This window comes from Schistocerca piceifrons, chromosome 5, assembly GCF_021461385.2.
Source record: "Schistocerca piceifrons isolate TAMUIC-IGC-003096 chromosome 5, iqSchPice1.1, whole genome shotgun sequence".
Taxonomy (NCBI): Eukaryota; Metazoa; Arthropoda; class Insecta; order Orthoptera; family Acrididae; genus Schistocerca; species Schistocerca piceifrons.
Window position 1 is genome coordinate 397,725,220 of NC_060142.1, and position 26,331 is coordinate 397,751,550.

General features: G+C 38.1%; 1 protein-coding gene across 1 annotated transcript in view; it reads right to left on the minus strand.

Moving 5' to 3' along the window:
- Positions 1–26,331, minus strand: part of LOC124798645 — a 91,012-nt gene that overhangs the window by 47,610 nt on the left and 17,071 nt on the right. The window contains exons 4-7 of the mRNA XM_047262142.1: positions 14,930–15,107; positions 14,513–14,733; positions 2,498–2,679; positions 2,290–2,386 (exon numbers count right to left, since the gene is read on the minus strand). Coding sequence (XP_047118098.1) covers positions 2,290–2,386; positions 2,498–2,679; positions 14,513–14,733; positions 14,930–15,107 — 678 coding nt within the window. The remainder of the gene's footprint in view (positions 1–2,289; positions 2,387–2,497; positions 2,680–14,512; positions 14,734–14,929; positions 15,108–26,331) is intronic.

Here is a 26,331-nt window from a genome sequence, read left to right on the forward strand (position 1 = left end):
GGGAAAATGCTATAATGTCTGTGGGAGTGTGGTGAGGACAAGCAGTAGGAGGCTATACTGGAATGTGCAGTGAGGGGGGACGAGAGTTTCTTCAGGTACACCATACCTAGCTGAAGCCATTCATTGATCATTAAATCCAATGGAGCTATCAAACTGTGGGGATCCTGACTGCTAAATTTCACCTGCTATTCAAAACAGTCCCAGATATTTTCTGTAGGACTAGATTCAAGTGATATAATAGGGAGGTTGAAGTGTGATAGGGTACATATAGTTAGCAAAACCAGCAAACCCAAAATATCACACAACCACCATCAACGTGAACTATACTTTCCATACACTGCAGGTTAAATGCCTCATTGGCTGTTGCTACATTCAACCTGATGCACAACTTGAAAGAGGCAAAATTGCAACTTGTCGGACCACATTACACACCTTCAGTCAGCTACTGTCCAGTTTCTGTGTTGTTTGGCCTACTAAAGATGGGTAAATTTACATGCCACTGTGAGAAATGGCCTTTCGAAAGGTACTAATTCCAAATGTTCATTGCATGCAGTTACAATCATAATGCTTACTCCAGTACTGATTGAAATGGACCTGTATTAATGTGACAGAAGCAGCTGCTGTTAGACTTGAAACCCACTGTCATCGATAAGGTACAACACTTTACTCTGGTCCCCATCATCAGGATCTTTTTATGACCACTGTTCTTATGCTGTGTTACATGATTGTAAGAGGTACACCATTCCTTATACAGACACTGGGCAACACCATTGACAGTCTGGTCATGGGTTCCTCGAAATTCAATAATTCCTTTCCTCCATTCCATCACATCTCCATGTTGACCAATGTTACTGTGCTGATTCCATACAACCAACTGGGATATACATACCACTTCACTGCCATGACTTTCCGTTGTGCAGTACCACATGACCTCCTGGTACCAGTTATACACCACCTACAGTGCTCCAAAGAGACCAATGTGATATTTAAGGGAATATTTTGTTTGGTGAGCTTAATTCCTCAGTGACATTTCCAGCCATGATAAAATAAATAGCTATCTAAACCAGTATATACTAGATGGGTTTTTACAGTATAGATGAATGATTAAGTCTGGAAGGGAAGATGTGAAAAAATTTCTACAGCGAAAGAAATTTGATCATTTTACTCTACCTGACAGCTATATTATAGTTAGTCATAAAGTCTTAATTATCACCTCAAAAAAATAAATTTCTGTAGTTAATTTTTTGATTCTTTGCAGGTGCATGTCTGCAGTTCTGGTAAACAATGAAATCCCCATTGTACATTACCTCAGCATGCCACCAGAGAAGTTAAAACAAAATAGCGCAAAATGGTGCAAAACACAATGTAACATACCATCTCTCTGTGAATATCCAAAAATTGCAAACGAAATGGATGCTCTGGTGTTTGAAGACAGGTGTATCACAATTGAGGTGATAACAGAAAAAGTGAAAAGCATGACAAGAGTCACCGCCCACTGGATCCGGCGACTGCTCACACTCATTCAAAAATCCCACAGAATGAGGTGGCAGCAGCAGATATGTTGCAGCTGTATGAGGTTAACCCATGTTACTCTTTTAGCTGCCGAATCACCATGGGCATGCTGGGTGTACCATTGTGACCTGAGGCAAAGAGCAGAGCAAGCAGGACAAATATTTGGATTCACTGCCACTGAAAAGGATGAAGACCCAGCCAACATCACGCAAGGCGATGCCAAGTGTTTTGTGGGATTGCCATGGTGTGTTGCTAACATATTATGCTCTTATGGCACAGATCTTCACAGGAACATGTTACCGAAATCTCCTGACGAGTTTATGGGAGGCTGTCAAGTACTGCTAGAAGTTGTCGGAGCGGGTGTTTCTGCTCTGGGACAATGCTTCGACTCATTATGCATAGGACACAGTCACATCTGATGCTCCTTTGGCTATCAAATTTTTTTCATCCCTCATATTTTCCTGATATGGCACCCAGTGACTAGGCCCTCTTTACTCCATTGCACAGCAGGTATTTCCAAAATGACAACAAGGTGATTTTCAATATGGAGAATTTTCTGGACAGCTAGAATACAGGCTTGTACGACTGAGATTTCTGTCAAGTTTCCCACTGCTGGCAAAAACGTAGCACTGACAAATGAGTATGTAGTGAAGGACTAGCACCATCAGCAAGTTGAGTGTTCACTATTTGATTTTTTTCAAGGTGATAATCAAAACTTTGTGACCATACCTTGTAGAAGTGAGAGACGATAATACAAATGCACCAATTTTAGCTTACCTGTGAATAATAGTAGACTGGAAAACCAGGTCCTGTTTGGTATTTCACCAAAAAATCTGGCGTATCATCATCATTGAAGTAACCAGGTGTGGGCATACTTTGTAAAAAGAAAAATGAACATTATGATACTGTTTGAAATATCTTAACTCAATCAAAAAATAACAAATTAAAGTTAAGATATTAACAGCTGTTCATAGTATACACTAACCTGAAAGTCTCAGAATTGGGAACAGTGTAATTCCACAACATTTTCAAACGCTGCCCATCAAATGCCAGAACAGTTGAATTGAAAGCTGCAGTTATTATATCCTCTACATCATCATGAGTTATATCAGCTAGTACAGATGGTGACATTATGCCTTTGAACTCATCTCTATAGAGGACTTTTACCTAAAATTGTTTTATTACATGACTGCAGTAACCATAAAACAAAATGCACAAATCTAGTTTAAGTTAGTCATATTAATCATAAAGATTACAGCTTTCAAATTAATATGCTGGTTATACAGACTGAAATTTATTAACACGACTTTCTACATACATTTGACTCTCCAGGTTCATTACCATAGCCTAATTTCGACTTTGTGTTTTTATCATCACACTTATTTTATGATATATAAAGTGGAAAGTAACATGTTGCTTGCCTCTTCTTGAAACTAATACTCAATGCTTACATAGCAGATGGCATTTTTGCTTTTGTAGGAGAGTTCAGCTATAAGGTGGTAAAGAAGTATGCATATTTGGAGACAGATGACACAGCTAACATGATTTGGTGTTACCAGATAGTGTGCTATTATCTGTTAGATACTGCTAGAGCAAAAATAACAGTGATTCATAGATTAGTTTGAATTTGGCAGTCGATTCAGTACGTCTTGCCATGTCATATTCATGGAGATGGTAAAAGTGGGGAATTGTTCTGTGATTTGCCTTTTGCTTTTGGATGGAAAAATGGGTGATGAGAGAAAAATGAAATTGATATAAACTGTAATTATGGAAAAGTTCTGATCACATAATTCTTTGTTCAGTGTTACGTGTTTCACAAAATCATTGTCAGCCATATGTCATGGGACATTGTACAGAAATTATAAAACATAAGTAACACATGATTGTGGCAGACACTGTATGCACAATTATTTCAATACTTAAACATAGATCTAGTTTTAGGCTCAACACACTGAGCACATGAACTGTATATAGTAAAACAATTCTCATTTCATAAAGAGCGCATATAGTAGTACAGTTGTCAGTTCAACGAATTCAAGTATCAAACTGGCTGTACCATATTAAATTGTGAAGGAAGTAATCTATACTGATAGACGGTGAAAGCATTAACCAAATACAATTTGCATCTCTGCAAAATGACATAAAAACTTCAGTAAAATATGATATTTTAAATGCCATTGTTGGGTAAAAGTTAAATGACAATAAACTGTCCATCACAATATAACAATGACACAGATAACAGGTAAATTACAATAAAGCCTGCATCAGAATGTTACAGTAAAACAGTAGATAAGAACTGTTTAACTGCATGAGATTCACATACGTAGGATGTCAGTTATAACCTACGCTAGTATTATAGACAGTAGTAACAATCTAGACTGTGACAATCTAGGTCCTAGTGCTGTAATTTAAGTCAGGAAGGCAAAAGGAACTGCAAATGATTATGCAACAAATGGCTATAAAGCAAAAAGTGTTTGAAAATTGCTCTATTCTATACAGAAGAGGAAATACAATGTCGTGAACAAAAAAGAGGAAATACATGGTAGATTTCTTAGCCTGGCATATAATGGCACCCACTGTGATAAAATTGCAAAGTCTTGAAAAAGGCTAATATCAATGTTACAATTAAAATAGGAGTAACTTGCACATGTGATTAAACTATGATGTAGGACAGAAATCTCAAAGTAGTTTTAGTAAACTAGCTGCATATATGATAAAGTGGATTGATCGTGACAATTTTTACATTGGTTGCAAGGGGAGGGATTTCTTCACATAATACATGGAGCATTCATATATTATAATGCTAATGCTCTGGAACAGTATTTGAGAGCGAACAGGCACAGCTTGTTGACTATTAAACATGGCCTTGAAGTTTTGCATGTCACCTCTCACAGCCATCTGTTAGACATTGTGGAAGAGTCTGAGATACATAAGAGTTTGAGATATATATGCATTGAATCTGTCAGCCATACTGACTATTAAATGAGCAACATTATTTCAGTAGAGACTGCGTCCTAGACATATTCAAAAATACCACAAAAAGGGAATTTTGATCTTATCCCAGAAGCACAAATAATTCATATGCAAACCATTTTTGTCTAACCCAAGAATGTATCATCTACTGTCAAACATTCCTTGCTTTTTCTTCCACTACACGAGATGAAGCCACCATTTCTGCACGTCATTTGACACCTTGGTGTGCACTTGACTTTCCTCCAAAAGTTCATTTCACACCAAGTGATAGTACCACTAGCATCACACATCACTAATGTAAATATCAGTCCCACGAAGCAGCATGCTCAATATAGTTACAAATATCCTCTAGGCTATTTTACAGTATTGGTCCTTCATTCGCTACTTCATTTTACTGTTACATATTAGTAATAAGGGCATATCTACATGGAACATGATTATGGTTTACATCATGACATTCATACTAATGTGTTCCCTATTTATCATTTTACTTATACCAATGGCTTCAGCTTCACACTTCATAATTTTAACCTCATTACTGTAACCTGGATTTCTCTACCATGTTATGTATGTGAATGATATTTGCACTTCAACTATTTTCTAATACAGGGTGTTTCAAAAAGACCGGTATATTTGAAACGGCAATAAAAACTAAACGAGCAGCGATAGAAATACACTGTTTGTTGCAATATGCTTGGGACAACAGTACATTTTCAGGCAGACAAACTTTCGAAATTACAGTAGTTACAATTTTCAACAACAGATGGCGCTGCGGTCTGGGAAACTCTATAGTACGATATTTTCCACATATCCACCATGCGTAGCAATAATATGGCGTAGTCTCTGAATGAAATTACCCGAAACCTTTGACAACGTGTCTGGCGGAATGGCTTCACATGCAGATGAGATGTACTGCTTCAGCTGTTCAATTGTTTCTGGATTCTGGCAGTACACCTGGTCTTTCAAGTGTCCCCACAGAAAGAAGTCACAGGGGTTCATGTCTGGCGAATAGGGAGGCCAATCCACGCCGCCTCCTGTATGTTTCGGATAGCCCAAAGCAATCACACGATCATCGAAATATTCATTCAGGAAATTAAAGACGTCGGCCGTGCGATGTAGCCGGGCACCATCTTGCATAAACCACGAGGTGTTCGCAGTGTCGTCTAAGGCAGTTTGTACCACCACAAATTCACGAAGAATGTCCAGATAGCGTGATGCAGTAATCGTTTCGGATCTGAAAAATGGGCCAATGATTCCTTTGGAAGAAATGGTGGCCCAGACCAGTACTTTTTGAGGATGCAGGGACGATGGGACTGCAACATGGGGCTTTTTGGTTCCCCATATGCGCCAGTTCTGTTTATTGACGAAGCCGTCCAGGTAAAAATAAGCTTCGTCAGTAAACCAAATGCTGCCCACATGCATATCGCCGTCATCAATCCTGTGCACTATATCGTTAGCGAATGTCTCTCGTGCAGCAATGGTAGCGGCGCTGAGGGGTTGCCGCATTTGAATTTTGTATGGATAGAGGTGTAAACTCTGGCGCATGAGACGATACGTGGACGTTGGCGTCATTTGGACCACAGCTGCAACACGGTGAACGGAAACCTGAGGCCGTTGTTGGATCACCTGCTGCACTAGCTGCGCGTTGCCCTCTGTGGTTGCCGTACGTGGTCGCCCTAACTTTCCAGCACGTTCATCCGTCACGTTCCCAGTCCATTGAAATTTTTCAAACGGATCCTTTATTGTATCACTTTTCGGTCCTTTGGTTACATTAAACCTCCGTTGAAAACTTCGTCTTGTTGCAACAACACTGTGTTCTAGGCGGCGGAATTCCAACACCAGAAAAATCCTCTGTTCTAAGGAATAAACCATGTTCTCTACAGCACACTTGCACGTTGTGAACAGCACACACTTACAGCAGAAAGACGATGTACAGAATGGCGCACCCACAGACTGCGTTGTCTTCTATATCGTTCACATCACTTGCAGCGCCATCTGTTGTTGAAAATTGTAACTACTGTAATTTCGAAAGTTTGTCCGCCTGAAAATGTACTGTTGTCCCAAGCATATTGCAACAAACGGTGTATTTCTATCGCTGCTCGTTTAGTTTTTATTGCCATTTCAAATATACCGGTCATTTTTGAAACACCCTGTATATACTACACAACAAACTTTACTCAGAATTAATTGTGCATATCACTCATGACCTTTTATATTTGTATTTTTTTCCATGTATTACTGCCCTTTGTTTGTTAAAAGACTCTGGTACTGTTGACAAATAGGAACTAGTATGTATTTCTCTCATGTATGTCACATATGACACATTTTGTTGTATATGTTTTGTAACTTCATTTATTATTTTAGTTATTTGTGTAGTAACACCTGTTATAACTGACATCCTCTGTACACGAATTTCATGCAGTCAAACAGTTCTTAAATGCTGTGTTAATGTTATGTTTTGAAGTACATTTTATTGTCATTTAAATTTCATTTGTGTCACTGTTATATTTCAAAGCACATTTAACTGTCATTTACCTTTTATCCAACAACTTTTAAAAATCTTCTTTCATAAAAGTTCTTATTGCATTTTTGCTGAGAAAGCAATCATAGTATACTTACTTGTTGATGCAAATTTTGTCTTTGGTTAATGTTTTCACCATCTGAATGTATAGTTTACTTCTCTGACAGTTTAATATTCTATAGCCAGTTTAACAACCTGCATTCATTGAATTGACAGCTGTACTACCATATACAATATTTATGAAATAAAAATTGCATTACTATATACCGTCCATATGCCCAGATTGTTGAGCCTTGGGATGTACATGTAAGTATTGAAATAACAATGTATCCTCATCAAAAACAGATGTTCAGCCATATTTAAATTTGTTGAACCAATGTCTAGTTTTTTTGTCATGTTCATCTGTTACAATGGTATGTTTACTTACTTTTCATAATTTCTATACATTGTCCCTCAGCTTACGTCTGATGATGACCTTTTTGAAATCTATAGCACTTAGTAAAGAATTGTGTGATCAAGGTTTTTCCACAATTGCAGTTTGTGTCAAATCTAAATGGTCGTCTACCTCTACTGTGGAAGAATTCCGTGATCAAATATTGGAAAAGCGAAATTGGATGCTGTTTATAGTAATACATCATCACTGGCAAGTTAGATACTGATTCAACAAATTTAAACATGGCTGAACACCTGTTTTTGATGACCATTGCCCAGATTTCTAGCCGATATGCTTACTACAGAAATAATTGAGAAGTCAAGACAATAATTTAATTGATTGAGAACAAAAGTGCACGAAAATGCAGATGCCTCAGTTGTCTCGACAGGAATGGTAATTAATACTAAACATGAGTCGACACAGAAAAAATTTTTAACTCAGTAAGTTCCATGGCTGCTGATGGTGGACAAAACCTGAGTGTAGAGTCATATAAGTGAGATCTTAAAAGACTTTTTCAATTCAGTTGTCACTGTCCATGAAACGTGGACTGATTGTTACGCATAAGAAACCATGCAACAATCTAAACAATGGGTCGCTGCTGGTGAACCTGCATCAAAGACGGTGTCCACTGACCAGAAATTTTTTGGATGGTACCGAGGACATCATATTCATAGATTTATTAGAAAAGGAAATGCCCCACTGGACAGTGAGAGTTGGGCTGCTTCAACATGACAATCTGCCAGAGCATGCCGAAGAAGTTGTTGTAGAAAACTGCAAGCACTGAATTATAAATTGTGGCTAAAACCCAGTATTCAATAAGCCTGCTGTCTGTTCTCATTAGTATCCCCACCAGTGGACATCGTAATGGAGGCAGATGAGCTGGCGAAGCTAGCGCAGTGGAATAGTGCGGAAACCTTCCATGGAGGGCACACACGACACATAGTGTGGGCAGACCTGCTGACCGAAGAGTTTGCCTGTGGGTGGCAGTAAGCTGGGTGGGCAGTGTTAATGCTGAGGTAAACCACTGTGGACTCATCTTGTGCTTTGTGCTGATGGCTCAGTTATTCGCTGCCCACTGTACCTGTGTGCTGAGTTTATCCCTGTGTCTCTACGTGGTTTTGGACTCTGCTTCCCTGTAGATTGACTTGCATGCTGCGTTTTCTTTTCCTCTAACTGGGGTCTGTTCCCCAATTACTGCAGAGCCAATGTTGGCTTTCAGTTAGTCGATAGAGTGCATTTAGAGTCTCAATCTGTTCCTTCTCATGATTTAGACTCTTTACTGCAGTCATACGTACAGCTGTTTCAGATACATTCTACTGTTTGAGCACCCTTGGGACAGGGTGCAACTTGGTATTGCACGTACTTTTATGAGTAGCATGAGGTTGTTGTGATCAATGCATTGTTCAATTTTCCATATGTAGCCAAGCTGTCCTTCATATTGTCAACTGCCTCTGTTCTCACATTGTCAGTTATTTTTGCTACAGAGGGAATCCCCAAGACCCTCATGTCTGATAATGGTAGGCAGTTTGTGTCTCAAGAGTGTGAAGACTTTTGCATTCATAATGGTATCTAGCATCTGACTACCAACCTGTTTCACCTGGCTTCAAACTTGGAGGTGGTGTGCTTTGTGAGTACATTCAAGACCCAAAAGAAGTAGTCCATGTCTGCCTCTTACTGCGACAATGTGTTGTCAAGATTTCTGACTACATACCAGGTGATGCCGGTCAATGGGTACAGTCTGGCAGAATGTCTGCATAGGTGCCATCCACGGGATCTCCTGGATTTGTTGTACCCTGTGCCATGTGCCATAGGCTACCATGGCTTGCCCCATTTTTCTCTTGAGGCTGTCGTTTGGGCCTGCTCATTTGGCCAATGGCAGGGGTGGCAGCTGGGCACTGCAATGGGCCACATAGGTTGGCAGGTGTTTATGGTGGATCTTGGCAGGGGACCAGCTGACCTCTCATGCAAGTCAGTTGCACTCGCACCCTGTTAGGGCATCACTGTCATGGTATTCTGGTCAGCTGAGTGGCTGAGTTATTACTATTATTATTAAAAAAGCTCTATATTTTGAACTGGGAAGGATTAATGTTATTACAGTGACCAAATCTTGACGATACTGTGGCAGTCTGGAATGAGCAACTGTGCCAACTGGTTGTAAAATAATGCTATTTATCTCGTACAAGGGCAGTTTGAAGAAAACTGAAGGATTTATCTCGAAAAAAAGTTACAACGAAAACTTAAATTTTAATGTCAGTTATACTACAGTGTTAAATAATAGGAGTAAATGTAAAAATATAAAATGTAGCTCAGGCATTTAACTCTCGATAGTCACATGAACAAGACTGAGAACATTGCTATGTTTTCAGATGAATCCTGAGCTAACAGAACACACACACACACACACACACACACACACACACACACGAGAGAGAGAGAGAGAGAGAGAGAGAGAGAGAGAGAGAGAGAGAGACGCCACCTAGCTGGCAAACTACATTATGCTGGCACTGCACCTCATCTGGGGTGAGAGTTTTGTTTCAGGTAGAATGGGTGAGGGGAAAAGGGTGGTGGAGAGTGAGAGTGAGGATTGGTATATGTTGCTAATGTCTGGGAGGAAAAGGCACAGGAACATGCCATTCATGAGCTCATTCTGGCTGCAGGCAGAGGGAGTAGTGTGCAGTGTACAATAGGGTGGAGGAGTGGATTCAGGAGGGGGTCATAGAACACAGGCAGAGGCAGGGCAGATTTCAGAGAGGAAGGTGTGCATGCATGAAGAGTGAAGTTAGGACCAAGGGACAGAGGTGATGCGGGAGTGGGCAGGAGCAAGTGGAGATTCAGCCCAGGAGGATTAAAGGATCGGAAGATGTGTTGCAAGAACATAATTCAGAGAAGCTAGAGTTGGGGGGAATGATCCAGATGGCACAACTTATAAAGCAGTCACTGAAATTGAGTATGTTCTGCCACTGAGTGATCAAGTCTGCTCCTGTCTGCAATTTGGCTGTGGACATTAATTTGAATGGACAGCTGGGTGGGTGGCGGTCACGCCCACATAAAATACTTAGCAGTAATAACTGCAGACCTAGTATACGATGTGACTGCTTTTAGAAGTGGCCATGCTTATGACAGAATGTGCTACACCTAATAGCATAGGAAAAGCTAGGTGGATGCATTGGACAGGTTTGCACCTGGGTCTTCAAGAGGGGTACGACTCATGTGGCAAGAGCTTTGAAGTAGGTGTTGTGTAAGGCTTGACTAGGATATTTTTGTAAAGTGAGATGGTGGGAGAATACTGCTTTGGAAGGAGTAGGACGGATTGCAGGTATGATGTACCACATTAGTGGATATGGTTAATCTGTTCCAGTCTGAGATGATAATGGGTGATGAGCCGTGTGCCGCTTTGCAGCTGGTCCACGGAGGTGCTCAAAGGATCAGGGACGTACATTAGGGTCACCACATTTACAGACACAAAAAGTAGGATCTACCAGTTATGCAACATAATAGTACCAAATTGACCCTATTTGTTTTTATTTGCATTTTGCAGTTGATTTAACAGAACATGCAACAAGTATAACAGTCATTCAATCAACACCTTAACACTCTAAATATGGTGAAATATGTTATAATAATGAAATATAATCAAGTATATTTTTCACTTGAATTAATTGCTTTTAACATCTTTGGATTTCTCAGAGGTATATTACAGAACTCCACACAGTTTTGATTAAAATTACATTTTGTAATGATGAAGTGTTTGAATGTTTCTGGCTTAAGTCTGGATTTTTTTGTCCATGTATTGTGCATTACAGAAAATGCTCACTCTGTTGGAGCATTTGTGGCAGAGGGGCAAAGGTTAAAGTCTACAATGTTACTGACATTGCCAAAATAAATATTTAACACATTCGATTTTGCAAATATTTCAACCCATCTTAAATGACTTAGTTTGTGATTTGCATTTCATTCCTTTACTGCAGGATTATTAACATTTTACATTTCGTCAAAAAAGTTTGTGTCGCGAATTTCCTTTACAGTATATTTAAGTACAAAATCCAAAGATCTTTTAACATGACACCACTCAAACACAGAATTCAGGTTAGCCTACCAGAGTACTTCCAGTGCAAAAAACTGGGAAGTCCATTGGTCCAAATTTGCATACAAGTGGAATAAAAAAGCTTCCATATTGATTTTAAAATCAGAAACTCTAACTAGGCCTTCACTCTCCAGCATTTTTAGTTTTGTGTCTACTATTAAAAATATAAATACAAAATCCAATCTATTTGAAAGCTTTTTTCCTTGTATCACCATGTAGTTTACAAACACCTACCATATTAGTCCCTTTGATGATTGTATAGCATTGTGAAAGACGGATGCCTGATTATTTGCATAACGCAACCACACTTCTAGCACAGGGCTATTAAAAAACTGCTTCATTACAGTAGGGCATTTGTTTTGCGATAGAAAATATGACTTTAGTACTGGAAATATTTTCAATACCCACTCAATTGAAGACAGTGTAGACAGCCACCTTGTTCCACTGTAACCAAGTACTCTAGAATAATCAATTACCATAAAAGCAAAATGTTTGCAAGGAGGCTTCATATAAATGTACGTCTGAAAATAAGGATAAAGTCTATGAATTACACTTTCAAAACAATTGGAAGCCAGTCTACAGCAGTTTGTATTATATTGTTAATAAAATGGACACTGCAACCTATTCCTACAATTGGTCTATCAAACATTTTCTGAACAATGGAATAAATATATTATTATTGCCTTTCCATGAATTTGTGTTGTATTAGAGTTATCTGCACAAAATCCAATAATTTTCCTTTTCCAAGGTTATGATCACTCAATGCATTCAGAAAACATGAAGAAACAATGTCAGAATGTTCTCCAAACTCTTCTTCAAAGTCCAGAACTTTCACCTGCATTTCCTGTCTTGAAATCAAAATGTGGAATCAAAAGAGGAAAAAAGGTTTTGCTAATTGTGATTGGATGAGTATGTGTACATACTAATATAATTCACCTTCTACACCTACATGGATACTCTGCAAATCACATTTAAGTGCCTGGCAGAAGGCTCATCGAACCACCTTCGCCATGTCCTCTTCCACTTCGGACACTGCAAATGGGCTAACGATGTTTGTCAGAATAATCTTACATTCAGTTTTTGCACATGAATATTTAGGATCGAAGCACTTTTGAACCAGCTTTGATGTGAAGTCCTTTGCTCTAAATGTGGTTATATTGAGTGGTGTAGAAGGCAAAACACCTAAAGCAGCAGCCAATTTTTCTTCAGATGATCCCAGTTTTAAGAGACATGGTGGATACAGCAGAGTTATCGGGCAACCTATGCTAATTTGTTTGCATGTGTCCAGATATTTCACTTAATCCTCTGTTTGCTACTGAGAAAACAACAATGACCATCACTATTGGATTTATCTTTAACGTGTACAATAAATCGCTCCAAAGATCGTAATTCGGGATTCAAGACACATTTTCCTTTCACTTTTGACATGATGATAAATCAAACAAACACCACTCCACAGCTGACCCACTAATGATTTGCATCGACTTGCGTGCCACAGATCATTCTGGTTGAATACTCTGTGATTATCAGTTTTGCCAACTGCTCTCATCAACACTTTCTTCCTCTGTAAAAAGAGTCCTGCATACACAAGTTTCATCCTCCTTTAGCTGTCCAATTACTAATTTCCTGTGAATAAGACAATAACCAAATTTTGCATGTTGTTTTGCACAATAATATTGAAATGCAGGATATTTTTTAGGATTTTTTTGTGTGTGCAGGAGGATAAAGCCTAAAAACAAAAGGGAGTATCTTGTGAAATGTAGGACATCTGGCCACCCTAGCATACACAGACATGGCACAGATGTGTGAAGGCCTTACTAAGACCTATAGCATTTTCTGTAAGGGACTGCTTGTCACTGAAGATGGGCTGATCAGTTGTGGCCAGACTATATGGGACTGAATTTTCAGTGAGGAAGAGACAGCAGCTATCAAAATGCATGTACTGTTGATGGTTAGTGGGGTCGATATGGAGTGTTACATTACTATCCTGTGTGCTGGCTACCTCTCTCTCTCAGCCACAAGCTACTTTTCTCCAACTTTATCTCTCTATCATCTCATTTTCCCCCCCTCATCTGCTCCACCTGACAACTCCTCTGTACCAGCTGAACTTCAGGGTCAGAACGATGTAGTCAGCCAGGAAAATGTAGTCATGCCAGAGTGTGTGCATACTTTTAGTTCTAAAGAACAAATTGTCTGAAAGTGTAGCAACATTATCTGTCTTATATATGTGATTATTGATGATTCGAAACCTCAACTATGAGCTGAGTTGCTATCTTTACCCCTTCTGTTATTCTATTCAGCCAATAACTTTCTAGTCCATATTATACTACATTATTTGGCGGTCTCTGAGTCTTCAAATATAAGTGACAGTTATAAAATACGGCTTTATATCTTGTGAAACAATGAACAAGTTGCCACTACAAAACAAAAGTTATGCAGTACCAATTGTTTTTCAAATCAATGCAATGCACACATAATAGGAAATATGTTGTCTGCACGATTAGCCACCTCCCTCCACACTTTCCACTTGCAAAACAAAGGTTCACTTACAAAATTACAAACCTTGTATGTAAAGATAGTACAAAATACACACACACACACGTACATTCCAAAATTACCTCTTTTCTATAGTAATACTAGAAAATATTTACATCCACTGTTCTGCTACAGCCACTAGACAAAGAACATAAGTAGATATCTCTTCTTTTCTTATGACACAAATGTCTATTTTTCTTTCTCTGTCATTGTAGAGGTATAAAACACATTTTGAGGAAGTAAACTTACATTACTGAAATAATGGCAGCTTCAGCAATACTACAGAACAAAATGCTCCTACAGTGCAAACAGAAAGTGATAATATACATTAAAAAACTAATTGGAAATATGTATAAACAAAAAAGCAGTATTTCAAAAGCATCTAATAGGTTGTGACATATCTAAGATTATACTCTGACTTTAAAAGAGATAGGAACAAGGAAGGCACACTTACATGTTGCATTTCTCCTAACATGAGTTCCTGTAATGAGACGACGTAGAGACCTCCAGCTGAGTTGTGGCCACCAGTTCCAAATATAACTACATTTTCTCCATCTGAACGAATAAGAATTTGAGGAGCATAGTAGCTTTCCTCTCTTCCTGGTGTAGGTACACTCTGGAGCATTCTGCCATGACGGCCACTCACAAGCATGAGATGACCCAGCAAAGATGTCACTTTGGTGCATGTACACATTTATAATTACTGTAGTGAACAGTTAAGCTGTGGTAAATGCAACATAAGTTCTGCTGGAAAGCTAATTTTACATTAAAATTTTACAATATCAAGAGCTCAATAACACTATTTAACAAGAAACTCCTCATTTCTTACATTATCAAAATTTGGATTATGGTTGGTTTTTCTGATTCTTACCCCCATCACCATCTAAAGTCTCTTCTGTATGTGTTGCCACGATATCCAGTACACCATCACCATCAACATCATGGATAAAACGGCCAGTGTAGACATTCAGATGATGTAATGGAGAGGAAGTTTGCGACTGCATATGCCATACAAGACTGCCATCATGTCCATTGATTACTCGGAATACCTGTGACATTTCCCCCCATAAATGTTATTATTTTATCTCATGGTTTGTGCTGTTACTGAAATGTGCTAAAACTTTTACATTTTATATTAAAAGTGAAATGAGCAGGGTTACTGTTGGATAGCTACTCACCATCAAATTGTGTCACAATAAATCTAAAATTTAAGTACAAACGAAAGCTTTGAAAATTATTTAAAATCCCAAGATGTCAATAAAGTACTTGTCAGCAATGTAACGAGTTTTATTACAAACAATTTGGACTACATTAAACAGATACTGATACATTGTTTGTATTGTAACGTACAGCTGTATGTCTCACTGAACAGATAATTTATTGAAAAGGGACCATATGGAATGTAAAGAATTATATAAATTGGTATCAGCAAAACCCTACTAAACTTGATGCCTGGGGTAGGTCATAAAGGAGAGTGCAGCTGTGGTGGCAACTGAATGTGTGTCACTTCATTTTAAAATTGAACTGAGTAGGATTACTGCTGAACAGCCACAAACAATCAAATTTGGATAACAGCAAATTAAAAAAAAATGTATATGAGCAGTCACAAAAGTGACAAAAACCAAATAAAAATTAATTAAAACCCAAGATGCTGAATGTATATCAGCAAAGTACATTTCAGCCCTGTAATGAGTTCTACACCACACCATTTGGACTAAATTAAACACATAGGGAACTGGCAGTTACTATTGGTCACTGGATAGTATGAGCCACTTAAGTGTTTTTTGGGTCTGCTGCAAAACAAGTGATACATGTAGTGCTTGGAATAAAGTGTAGACATTACTCCATCATTTCCAAGAACTTGAGTTATTAGCTGTTAAGTGTGTGCCCCAAGTAAATTTTATTTGTTTTTGAGAGTCAAATCTTGTGAATGGTGTTGTTTTCAGCATTGGTTTATACTTTTAAAGGTAAAAAGTAATATTATCATACCAGTATTAATATTTAAGTAGTCTAATGTAGATTGCATCATAATAGTGATACTGCCCTAACTCAAGCAGGTTTCTGTTTCCATCGTGTTTTAATATGCAGTGTCAGTTGGATAGTATTGGCTGTACCAAAGTCAGATGGTATGGGCCATGTTAGCAATTTTATTTTTGTTTTTTAGGGCACAATGTTACAGGTGAACAAGTGTGCGCCATGTGTTGTGGGAAGCAGTCAGACACTGCAATAAGCAAGGGATTTCAAGTATTTTGGATGGCAAAATGACCAAAAAGGTTGCAGCTGATCATTTTAATGTTCCTAGAACTACAATACAAAAAAGATTAAAATCAATATCAGAAATCAACTCTGTCTCTGTGTTGAGTTGTCTGTCCTGTAGGCTCAACACAGAGAAAACTAAGGACAACCAACACAAGCAAAGACAAACAAAACACATCTGGCATTTACCAACTAACATGTAAGGACTGCAAATCAGTTTATAAAGGGCAGACAAGCAGAAACTTTAATACCAGATACACAGAACACCATTAAAAAGTAACAGCTGTCATTCCACATATTCTGAACATGTTATGGACAAGAAACATAACCCAACAAACATCAATATTGATTTGAAAATTCTCAAATGCAGCAACAGCCCTCTACAAAAACTAATAATTGAAGAAAATTATCGGATACAAAAAGCCATAGTGAGAGGAAAACAAGTGATGAATGAATACACAGCTCTCTGCAATGAAACTCTGTTCTCTGCCCTCAAAGAATTATTAGACAAGACCAACCTATACAGGTCTCACCGCCCCCCTCCCTCCACCACCCCAGCTCCCCCCTCCCCCCCCCCCCCCCCCACACAAATAAATCCTAAGACCTACTGTCACTCTCTCTCTCTCTCTCTCTCTCTCTCTCTCCCTCTCTCTCTCCCTTTTCACACACACACACACACACACACACACACACACACACACACACAGAGAGAGAGAATTAATTGATTTCAGGCATAGAAGTAACAACTTTCAAATCGTAATTTTGGCTTAAACAATTTATCTACTCTAAGGCATAAGTGGTTGCAGATTACAAACTGTGGAACAAATCAGTCACTGTAGAAACACAACACATCAGAAAAACCACACCATGTGGTAAAAAGGTATGAATTCATAATTTATGTGTTTTTTCAAACATCTGTAATGAGTTAAAAAACTAGTAGTTACATGTATACAAACAGTAAAGAACATTATTTATCTTTAACAGATGCAAAATAAAAGCCTACTGAAATGCTGCAACTGCAGTGAAACATGTTTGGGTTAAAAAACAAAATAGTGTTTCACTAAAGGCAGACCCTATACAAAAACATACGTATTGGTAAAGCAAACACAGAAAAAAAGAGCTTCAAGCCCAAGATGATTATCTATGGCACCTCAGATGGGGTTTTTCAAACCAACATTTGAAAAAAATTATGACATAATGCTTGTAGCACACAAGCTGAATTATGAGTTGGCAGAAAATTTAAAACTGCCTTACAGATTTAACACAGAAAAGAAATTGGCAGGTATGGATTTCTATCAAAACTTTGTGTTAAGCACCCAGAACAGTATTATCAGAAAAAAAAGTTTAATGCTTTATGTCAGATTCAGTAGATCACAAGAGATAAGGCTTTTCAACCAACTGAGTTTATTATTTTATACTTCTGATATACAGGGTGTCCCAGGAGGTATCATCAACATTGAGGGATATGACATGAACTATCATATGAAGAAATAAAGAAACTTGGGGTTTATAATGTATATCTTAAGAACTATGAGCACTACTTCATCTTTGATACAGTGAAACAAATCTCTTCTACTGCAAGCTCTTTGCTTTCCATAGACTGTTTTGCTTCAAATGGCTGTTCTTGTCATATCCCTGAATATTGACCATTCCTCCTGTGACACCATGCATAAACAGATCAACCTGTTTGTGAACCACAGAAACAGGTTTTTTATTTAAAAATGTATAATTTATTGTACTACATGACACGCATCTTAAAATTTCAAATCGTAAGTCTTAGAAAATCTCTGCTTAGTGTGTGTCACTTTGGTTGGAATTCTTTTAACCATTTAAACCAAAACAAACCATCAAGTGAAGATTTCATGCACTTATTCCTTATTTCAATACAACAAAGAAAGTTTTTACCAATTCTAGGTAGGGGGGCTCATACTAGCTGCTGTTTTCCTACTAATGCATATTGTATAGCACAGGTGCATATCTTACTCTCACTGCAGAGAGATAACTCACTGAAAAGAACCATACCCAATGTAAAGAATTATATGGACTGAAATCAGCAAACCCCTACTGAACTTGATGCCTAGGACAGATCACAAAAGCAGAACACAGCTGTGGAGGCATAGACTAAGGTTATCAGGTGAATTCGACAGTGACAGATGGGTGGTTGAAATTGAAAAGTTTGAAAGTGCAGCAGAAGAAAATAAAGTAGAAAAGAATGAATGATAGAACGAAGAACACAATAGGAAATTAAAGGGACAAAGACATTTTAACTCTATGACAGGATGTTATTCAAAATATGAGAATGAGAGTAAAAGGCAAGGGCAAAAGCTCTAAATGTTAAATATTAACAGTTGAGCTGAAGGTAAAAAATGCTAGAAAGGAAAGATAAAAGAATGAATACATCTGAATCTACAAGGGCATGGCAGATGCTACTTCTTATTGAGACATGTATTATAATTTCTTTCCATTCGTCTTGCAAATGGAGCGTAGAATATGGCTGTGTGGCACTGTACTAAAACTAATCTTATCTTTGTAGTGTCTTTGAAAGTGATATACAGGGGGCTCTAAAACAATTCTAGATTCTTCATTTAATACTGGTTCTTGAAACTTAGTAAGAAGATTTGCCTAGCTGTCGTCTATCTTGAAGTGTCTGTCGATCAATGTTTTTCAGTAGTTCTGTGATGCTCTCCTGTGAGTTAGACAAACCTGAGCCCATTGAACTGACCATCTTCATAGACGTTCAATATTTCCTGTAACCACCATTTGGTATTGGGGCCTACACCCTGTTTATAATGAGTTAACACTGAGTAAAAATGTGTGTTCACTAAACAGTAATTTATTTTGTACAGCAGTTCATTGCTTAAGCTGTCCAATTGAAACATCTTTTCCCAAACTTTTAGTAATTCCAGGAACTGTATTTCAATTTGTACATGACAAACTTTTTAATAGCTACTGCTGGAAAACACTCCCATGTTCTGGGTGTTGACAGCTCGCATATCCCTGTTTTCATTATTGCATGTGTTATAAATGTGAATATTGCACTTGTTGCCGCATGTTTATGGTTTTCCTACACATAAATGAGACAGTTTAAGACATAATGACTGTCATCACTTCTAGATGTGTGAAATGGGTTTGCAGTGGTTCAGTTTCCTGCTTGATGTTATGATTCTTATTGCTTTCTTTTCAGTAATGGTGCTTTCTTGCAGTTTCCACAGTGACCACAAAGTTTAAGTCATTTTTGGGTCTTTTGTATATTTCTGGTATTCTTCAAGGGGCAAAATGAATATGCAAGAATTTTGGGCCACATGTGGCACAGGGACTGAAAACTTCCTTCCAAGTATGTCACTGTGATGTAGCTGATATGGCTGTGAAACAGTGAAGAAAATACTATGAGCAGACACTGATCAGTTTTCACGTTTCAGTTTTCTCAGGAGGTATATGACTCATGAGAGTTTGTCATACATGTGCGCAATGTGCTCATGCCAAGTGAATTTGCTGTTCACCATGAAATCCAGAAGTTTCACAGCACCTACACAGTTTGGGTGTCCTTCATCACTAACACTACATACCAGTTTTTGCATTTTTTCTTCACTAACTTTCATTTTGTTCACAACAAATTGTTCCCTTGTCAAAACATCTGCTTCTTATTGAGCCTTGCTAGCATTGATGCCTTTAGAGTACAAAGCTGTGTCATTTGCAAATTGCAATAACTGTCCATGTGAGCTTAAATCATTTATAAAAACTAGGAACAGGAGGGGGGCCAAGGGCTGATCCCTGTGGGACACTGTATTTCAACTTCTGTTCAAATGATGTGTTCCTTGTACAGATACAATCTGTCTGTTTTCTAAATAAGATCTGAGGATTGCCAGAAGTGCTTCCAACTGCATATTGACTGAGATTGGTTAGAATAATCTTATGAGCTATGCAGTCGAATGCCTTAGTAAGGCTCAAAACTGTCAGTGCTAAAGATTCTTTTTCTTCAAAATTAAGATTTATGTTATTAGTCAGATCTTTTGCTGCTGTAGTTGTAGATTTGCCTTTCTGGAAGCCATTCTGTGCATCTGTAAAGAGTTCATTAATTTCAATGTTGTTTGGGATTTGGTCTCTCATAGCAGACCCAATGACTTTGGCAAGGATTAGAATTATTGAAATTGTCCAAAGCTTGCCACCAAACCAGGGTCACCCTTTTTATAAAGTGTCACTGTCTGTGCAAGTTTCAGTAAGTCTGGAAACACACCAACAGAGAAACAGTTATTAATTACCATGGTTAGCGGTTCAAAGCTTTATTCTTTTAATTTTGTTTTATAATTTTGTCCAGTTCATGATGGTTCACATTTTGACATTTCTTAAAATGGCAGCGGGGGGTCTATATTCAGATCTGGGATTGCATCCATAATGTTTTCCACAATGCCAATAAAATAATTGTGGAATTCATCTGAACTACAAAAACCAAAAACTTAAGGAAGATGTAGATTTCTCTCTGTGTTTGTTGATCAGGTCTCAGGCTGCCTGGCATGGTATGCGAGCTCTTTCAATGAATCTATTATTGCTTTTCTTCTTGGCTTCTTCTACATCCTTTCCATAAATTATTATTTAGCAGAAAATATTTGCTGTAAAACATTTCCTTTGAGATGGTATCTGTTGCTGCTTTGAAGTGATTATGTAATAACAGTGAGATGAATTTTAATTTTCCCATCTCACTAGAGTACCATGTTTTTCCTTTCATAGCATTTTGCCTGCTCGGAGGAAATATTTTGGTAATCTGTAGACATAAATAGTCAAATCTGGTTTTGATGGTCTAGAAGAATTCTTTAAATGCACAAGTTGCTGCTATTTCCTGTAATCATGGCTGCCACTCTAGTGCAGACTGTGCTGTTTGAGAAACATTTAACCTAAGAACAGACAGGCAAAGAAAAATAACATAGATAGAGAGGCTGGGTCTAACAGATCCAACATTTATTTAAATTAAAAAATATGTAATACATAAATTCTAAACAGCTGTGCCAAAAATACTTCTTTCAATGTTTATTAGTATTTAAATTTATCATACATTTCTTTGAAATACGGTGGTATTCCTTTGAAAATCTGAAAATTTAATTATACAGCATTTAAAAAATATTCTTGAAGATTTAAAACTTTTTTGGGATTTTAAAAGTTTATGCCCTCACAAGCTATAAATTTACGACTGTTACACACAGTATTACACATTTTAGTGCATAATACAGTATAATACAAAATGGTTGCCAATCTTTATGATATATATGTTACTGATCTGAATTTTCAGCACAATTTTCACATAACATAGAATAAGACAGAAACAGCCACTTTCCATAACTTTTTCAGATTCTTTGTTTTATTGTCTTTGCATTTATAAAAATGACCTCATTTGCCTCTTGGAACCACTTCCTTCCCTGAGGTAATCCATGCTGCCAGCTGGGGAAGTGTTCCTCAGGAGATTCTTCTGGTTAGCTCTCTATGTCAAACCCGTAGCTCTTTCTGCCAAACCCAACTGCTTGAGAAACAGCCTTCTTCAAATATCCAGTCCCGTGTTTGCTTCACGTACTACAAATGCATTTATACAAACAGGGTTCAAAATGGCATTAAACATACACAATGTTAAGCATCTTGTTCACCTTCCAACATTACATTCTGACCACAAGACACCAATCACATCCAATCCAGTATCTATTACCGAGCGAGGTGGCACAATGGTTAGCACACTGGACTTGCATTCGGGAGGATGACGGTTCAATCCCGCATCCGGCCATCCTGATTTAGGTTTTCTGTGATTTCCCGAGATCACTTCAGGCAAATGCTGGGATGGTTCCTTTGAAAGGGCACGGCCGATTTCCTTTCCCATCCTTTCCTAATCCGAGCTTGTGCTCCATCTCTAATGCCCTCGTTGTCAACGGAACGTTAAACACTAATTTCCTCCTCCTCCAGTCTCTACTGCATTATGGAACGTGACAATCTCTGGCTTCTTCCAATCACCTGTTTCTTCATTGATTTTATGGTCTGTATGCACTGATGACATCAAGGTTACACATTTATTTTTCTTTGATACACATAACTCCAATGTGAATATGTCACTAATTCTGAATATAGACAAATGTCTGTCTCTGTTTCTGTAAGGTGAGAATTCCATAGGATTTTTTATTTTTATTTTAGTGCAGTGTTCTCACTGGTGTAAGCTTACACTCTGTGTAAAGTTTTCTAGCATATTTCGATCCCACACTTCCCAGATTTCAAAGGAATGTACATTCTAAAAGAAGAATGCCCCCACCCCCCCCCCCCCCCTCAAAAAAAATAACATTTCATCCGCTGTAAGGTATTCATTTTCTGTAATGCTGCTTTTTTTTGTGAATCTATCAATAACATCACATATAGGGGGCCAACTTATCATTTTTATGTTCCTGTTTTGTGTGAATATTATTAATCCAACACATCTCAAAAGAAACCGAAATCTTCACAGTGAAGTAATCGGAAAGAAGATTTCTGTCCCTGCGATGCAAGCGTCCCAAAATTCTTGCATATTGATTTTGCCTCCATAAAGAATTCCAGAAATATACCCAATAATTACTTAAACTCCTCTTATTTCATGTTCCTTGCACTATCTGGGTCACTTTTATATAACTGTTTTATGCGATACATGTAAGTATTTTGCTCTCTTGCTTGCAACTTACCATTAATCAACAGTTTCCAGGCCTCAATGGTGACTGTTATCATTTCATGCTTCACCACCAACATCAGGCAACTGTGTGACTGTATTGTGAGATACGGTGCAGACATTTTAGTTCAGAACATTTTTCAGCCATTTAGTTTGTCAATCTCTCAACAAATAGTAAGAGAGGATGGCACCAGTCGCACTAGTTCATAGAGACTCTTGATGGGTGTTAGTGAGTGCACTCACATTTATGATAGGAATGACAATATTAGCCTCACTGTCCAGTGGATGGTCACTTATTTCACTTTCTGTGTCATGATCACCCTTAGGAACAAAATTAGCATACACATTGGAATCGTCAGTATCATTTTCTGACCTAAGGGACGCTGTCAAGCTATTTTCGAGCAGTTTTATTACACACAATCAGTATATCAAGAAAACAGCAAAAGCAGAAAAAGCTAAGATGAAGTACATAAGTAGCATACTCTTGCAGATATTTTTACGACAAAATCCACCTGGGTCTGAAACACCCAGCCCATCCATTCCTTATTACCTCTGTTTGTGGAAACAGGTGGTGGATTTTTAATTCTTTTTGCACAAATCTCCATAACCAGTGCTCTGTGGTCAGAGACCTTTGGTTCAACTACAGCTATCTCATAGGCACCCGTATTTAGATTTTCGTCAAAGCGCCCATCTCCTCTGGCTGGCAAATCGTTTGCTACAAACAGTACACAACTGGCTACTAAGTTCATAAATTCTCTCCTCATGGTACTCTCCCTACCAAATTGTACACTGAAATCACCACACAACACAATTTTTTTTATTTCAAGTGATTGAACAGCACAGGCTACCAGCCACAGCTTTTACAACTTTTATCTTATTATTATAGTTTTTAGTAAGAATTATTTTATCCTATGACTATTAGTGTTGTTTTACTACATTAATAAGAAACGTTAAATTAGTTTTGAAGCTTACTTATTCACAAAATATATTTAAAGTGATGATAACCTAGATGTTAAGCACCCAAATCCCAAACAATAACAATACTAGAATGAGATTTTCACTCTGCAGCAGAGTGTGTGCTGATGTGAAACTTCCTGGCAGATTAAAACTGTGTGCCAGACTGAGAATTGAACTCAGGACCTTTGCCTTTCACGGGCAAGTGCTCTACCATCTAAGCTACCCAAGCAACACTCACGACCCGTCCTCGCAGCTTCAATTCTGCCAGAACTTAGATGGTACAGCACTTGCCTGCGAAAGGCAAAGGTCTCGAGTTCGAGTCTCTGTCCGGCACACAGTTTTAATCTGCCACGAAGATTCACATCAGCACACACTCTGCTGCAGAGTGAAAATCTCATTCTGGAAACATCACCCGGGCTGTAGCTAAGCCATGTCTCCACAGTGTCCTTTTTTCCAGGAGCGCTAGTTCTGCAAGGTTTGCAGAAGAGCTTCTGTGAAGTTTGGAAGGTAGGAGACGAGGTACTGGTAGAATTGAAGCTGTGAGAAATGGTCTTGAGTTGTGTTTGGATAGCTCAGATGGTACAGAACTTGCCCGCAAAAGGCAAAGGTCCTGAGTTCGACTCTCGGTCCGACACACAGTTTTAGTCAATGACAATACTGATGGTTGCTTCTTCGTTATCATTAATGATGCACACAGATATAGACCTCTGGCTGTGTGGCCCAACTTAAGGATCTAAGACAGCAAAATTCGTTCACCCCATCTGCCATATGTTTCCTTATTGCTGAAATTTATTATTATTATCACTGTTGTTAAGTTCATTATTATTAAGTTATATTTTTGTTAAATGGTGTACTGATCAACACTTATTAACTACAGTCCAGTCACTGGGTGCATCAAATGAAATTTGTGAACACACAGGGGATTTATTGGTTGGGAGGACACAGCATGGTATCTTACAAGGAGAGTAACTGACAGACATAGAAGAACTTTGGGTATGACCCAGAGAAGTGTGCCAGGAGGATTCCTTTCCTGATGTATATTAATGCTTGGTATACAATATTAATAACAGCTTCAGAGTTTTTGAAGATGGTGCAGTTATCAATAATGAAGTAGTATACTGCCTGAAAAAAATCTGTACAAATATCCGGCCAAATTTTGATACAATTTCAAAGTGGTGCAAAGATTGGCAACTTGATTTAAACACTGAGAAATGTAAAATCATGGTCTTCATTAACATTCAAGTAAGTAGTAGCTATGACTACATCAACAATGAGCAACAATTGGAATGAGTCAACGCATAAAACAATCTAGATGTAACAATTTATGGCACTAACGTAAGAACTGGGGTGATCGCATAGGCTCAACTGTAGCACCGCAATTCGTCAACAACAGTTCACTGGTAGGATTGAGTGAAAATGCTGTCAGTCTACAAAGTGGGCTCCCTAAAAAGTGCTCACGCATCCTCTTTTACACTACTGCTCAAGTGCATCAACCAATACCAAGTAGGCCTAATAAGGGGTAAGGAATGTTTACAAATAATGGCAGCACGGATGTTCACAGATTTGTTTGTCTCACAAGAGAACACCCATATATCTCACAAAAGACTATTTACAATGTTTCAAGAACCAGTATTACATGAAGAATGTAACCTGCCCTCTTTGTATCACTTCCTAAGGGACCGAAGAGATTAGGTCAGACTAATTACAACATGCATAGAGGCTTTTAAATTGTCATTCTTCTTGCACTCCATGTGCAAATGGATGAGGAATAAACCATGCACTTCACAGCAGTTTGTTGAGTATGGACGTAGATGTAGTGAATCAGAGGCCAGTTTGGAATATGAGACATTAGGTAAATAAATATCCACCAACGCAGAGTCCAGCATATTTCACTGGGACTTACAGAACTGGGCTGCACCTGACTGTCACGTAGCAGAGCCTATAGAAAGTTGCTTTGTATCATATGAACTTTGGAGGACACAGTCCATCAACAAGTAGAGATAAGCATAGTCTAAGTAGTTATTATAAACATGCATCTTCATCTTCAGAGTCAGCAGCCTAAAGTGCACAAAATTCATTCTATGATCAAGGTACTTCGACTTCATGAGCAAAGACATCATAAAAACTTCTGCATCGTTGTGTATGTTTATTTGCCTTTGATTGTTCTCATTTGTTGGTCGTTTTGCCATTTATGCTGTCTAAATAATATATTTCTATTCCAGAATTTGAGGTATTTTTCTATGTCAATTCCACCTATAGAGGGTGAGTTATTTAAGACAGGTCACTTGAATAACTCAGCCACTTTTAGCGATAGAAGAAAGTGGAAATAGTGTTGAGTTCATCATTTTTTTGTAGGTGGAAGGGTAGAGGAGATACAATAGTCAATTTTGTTCTTT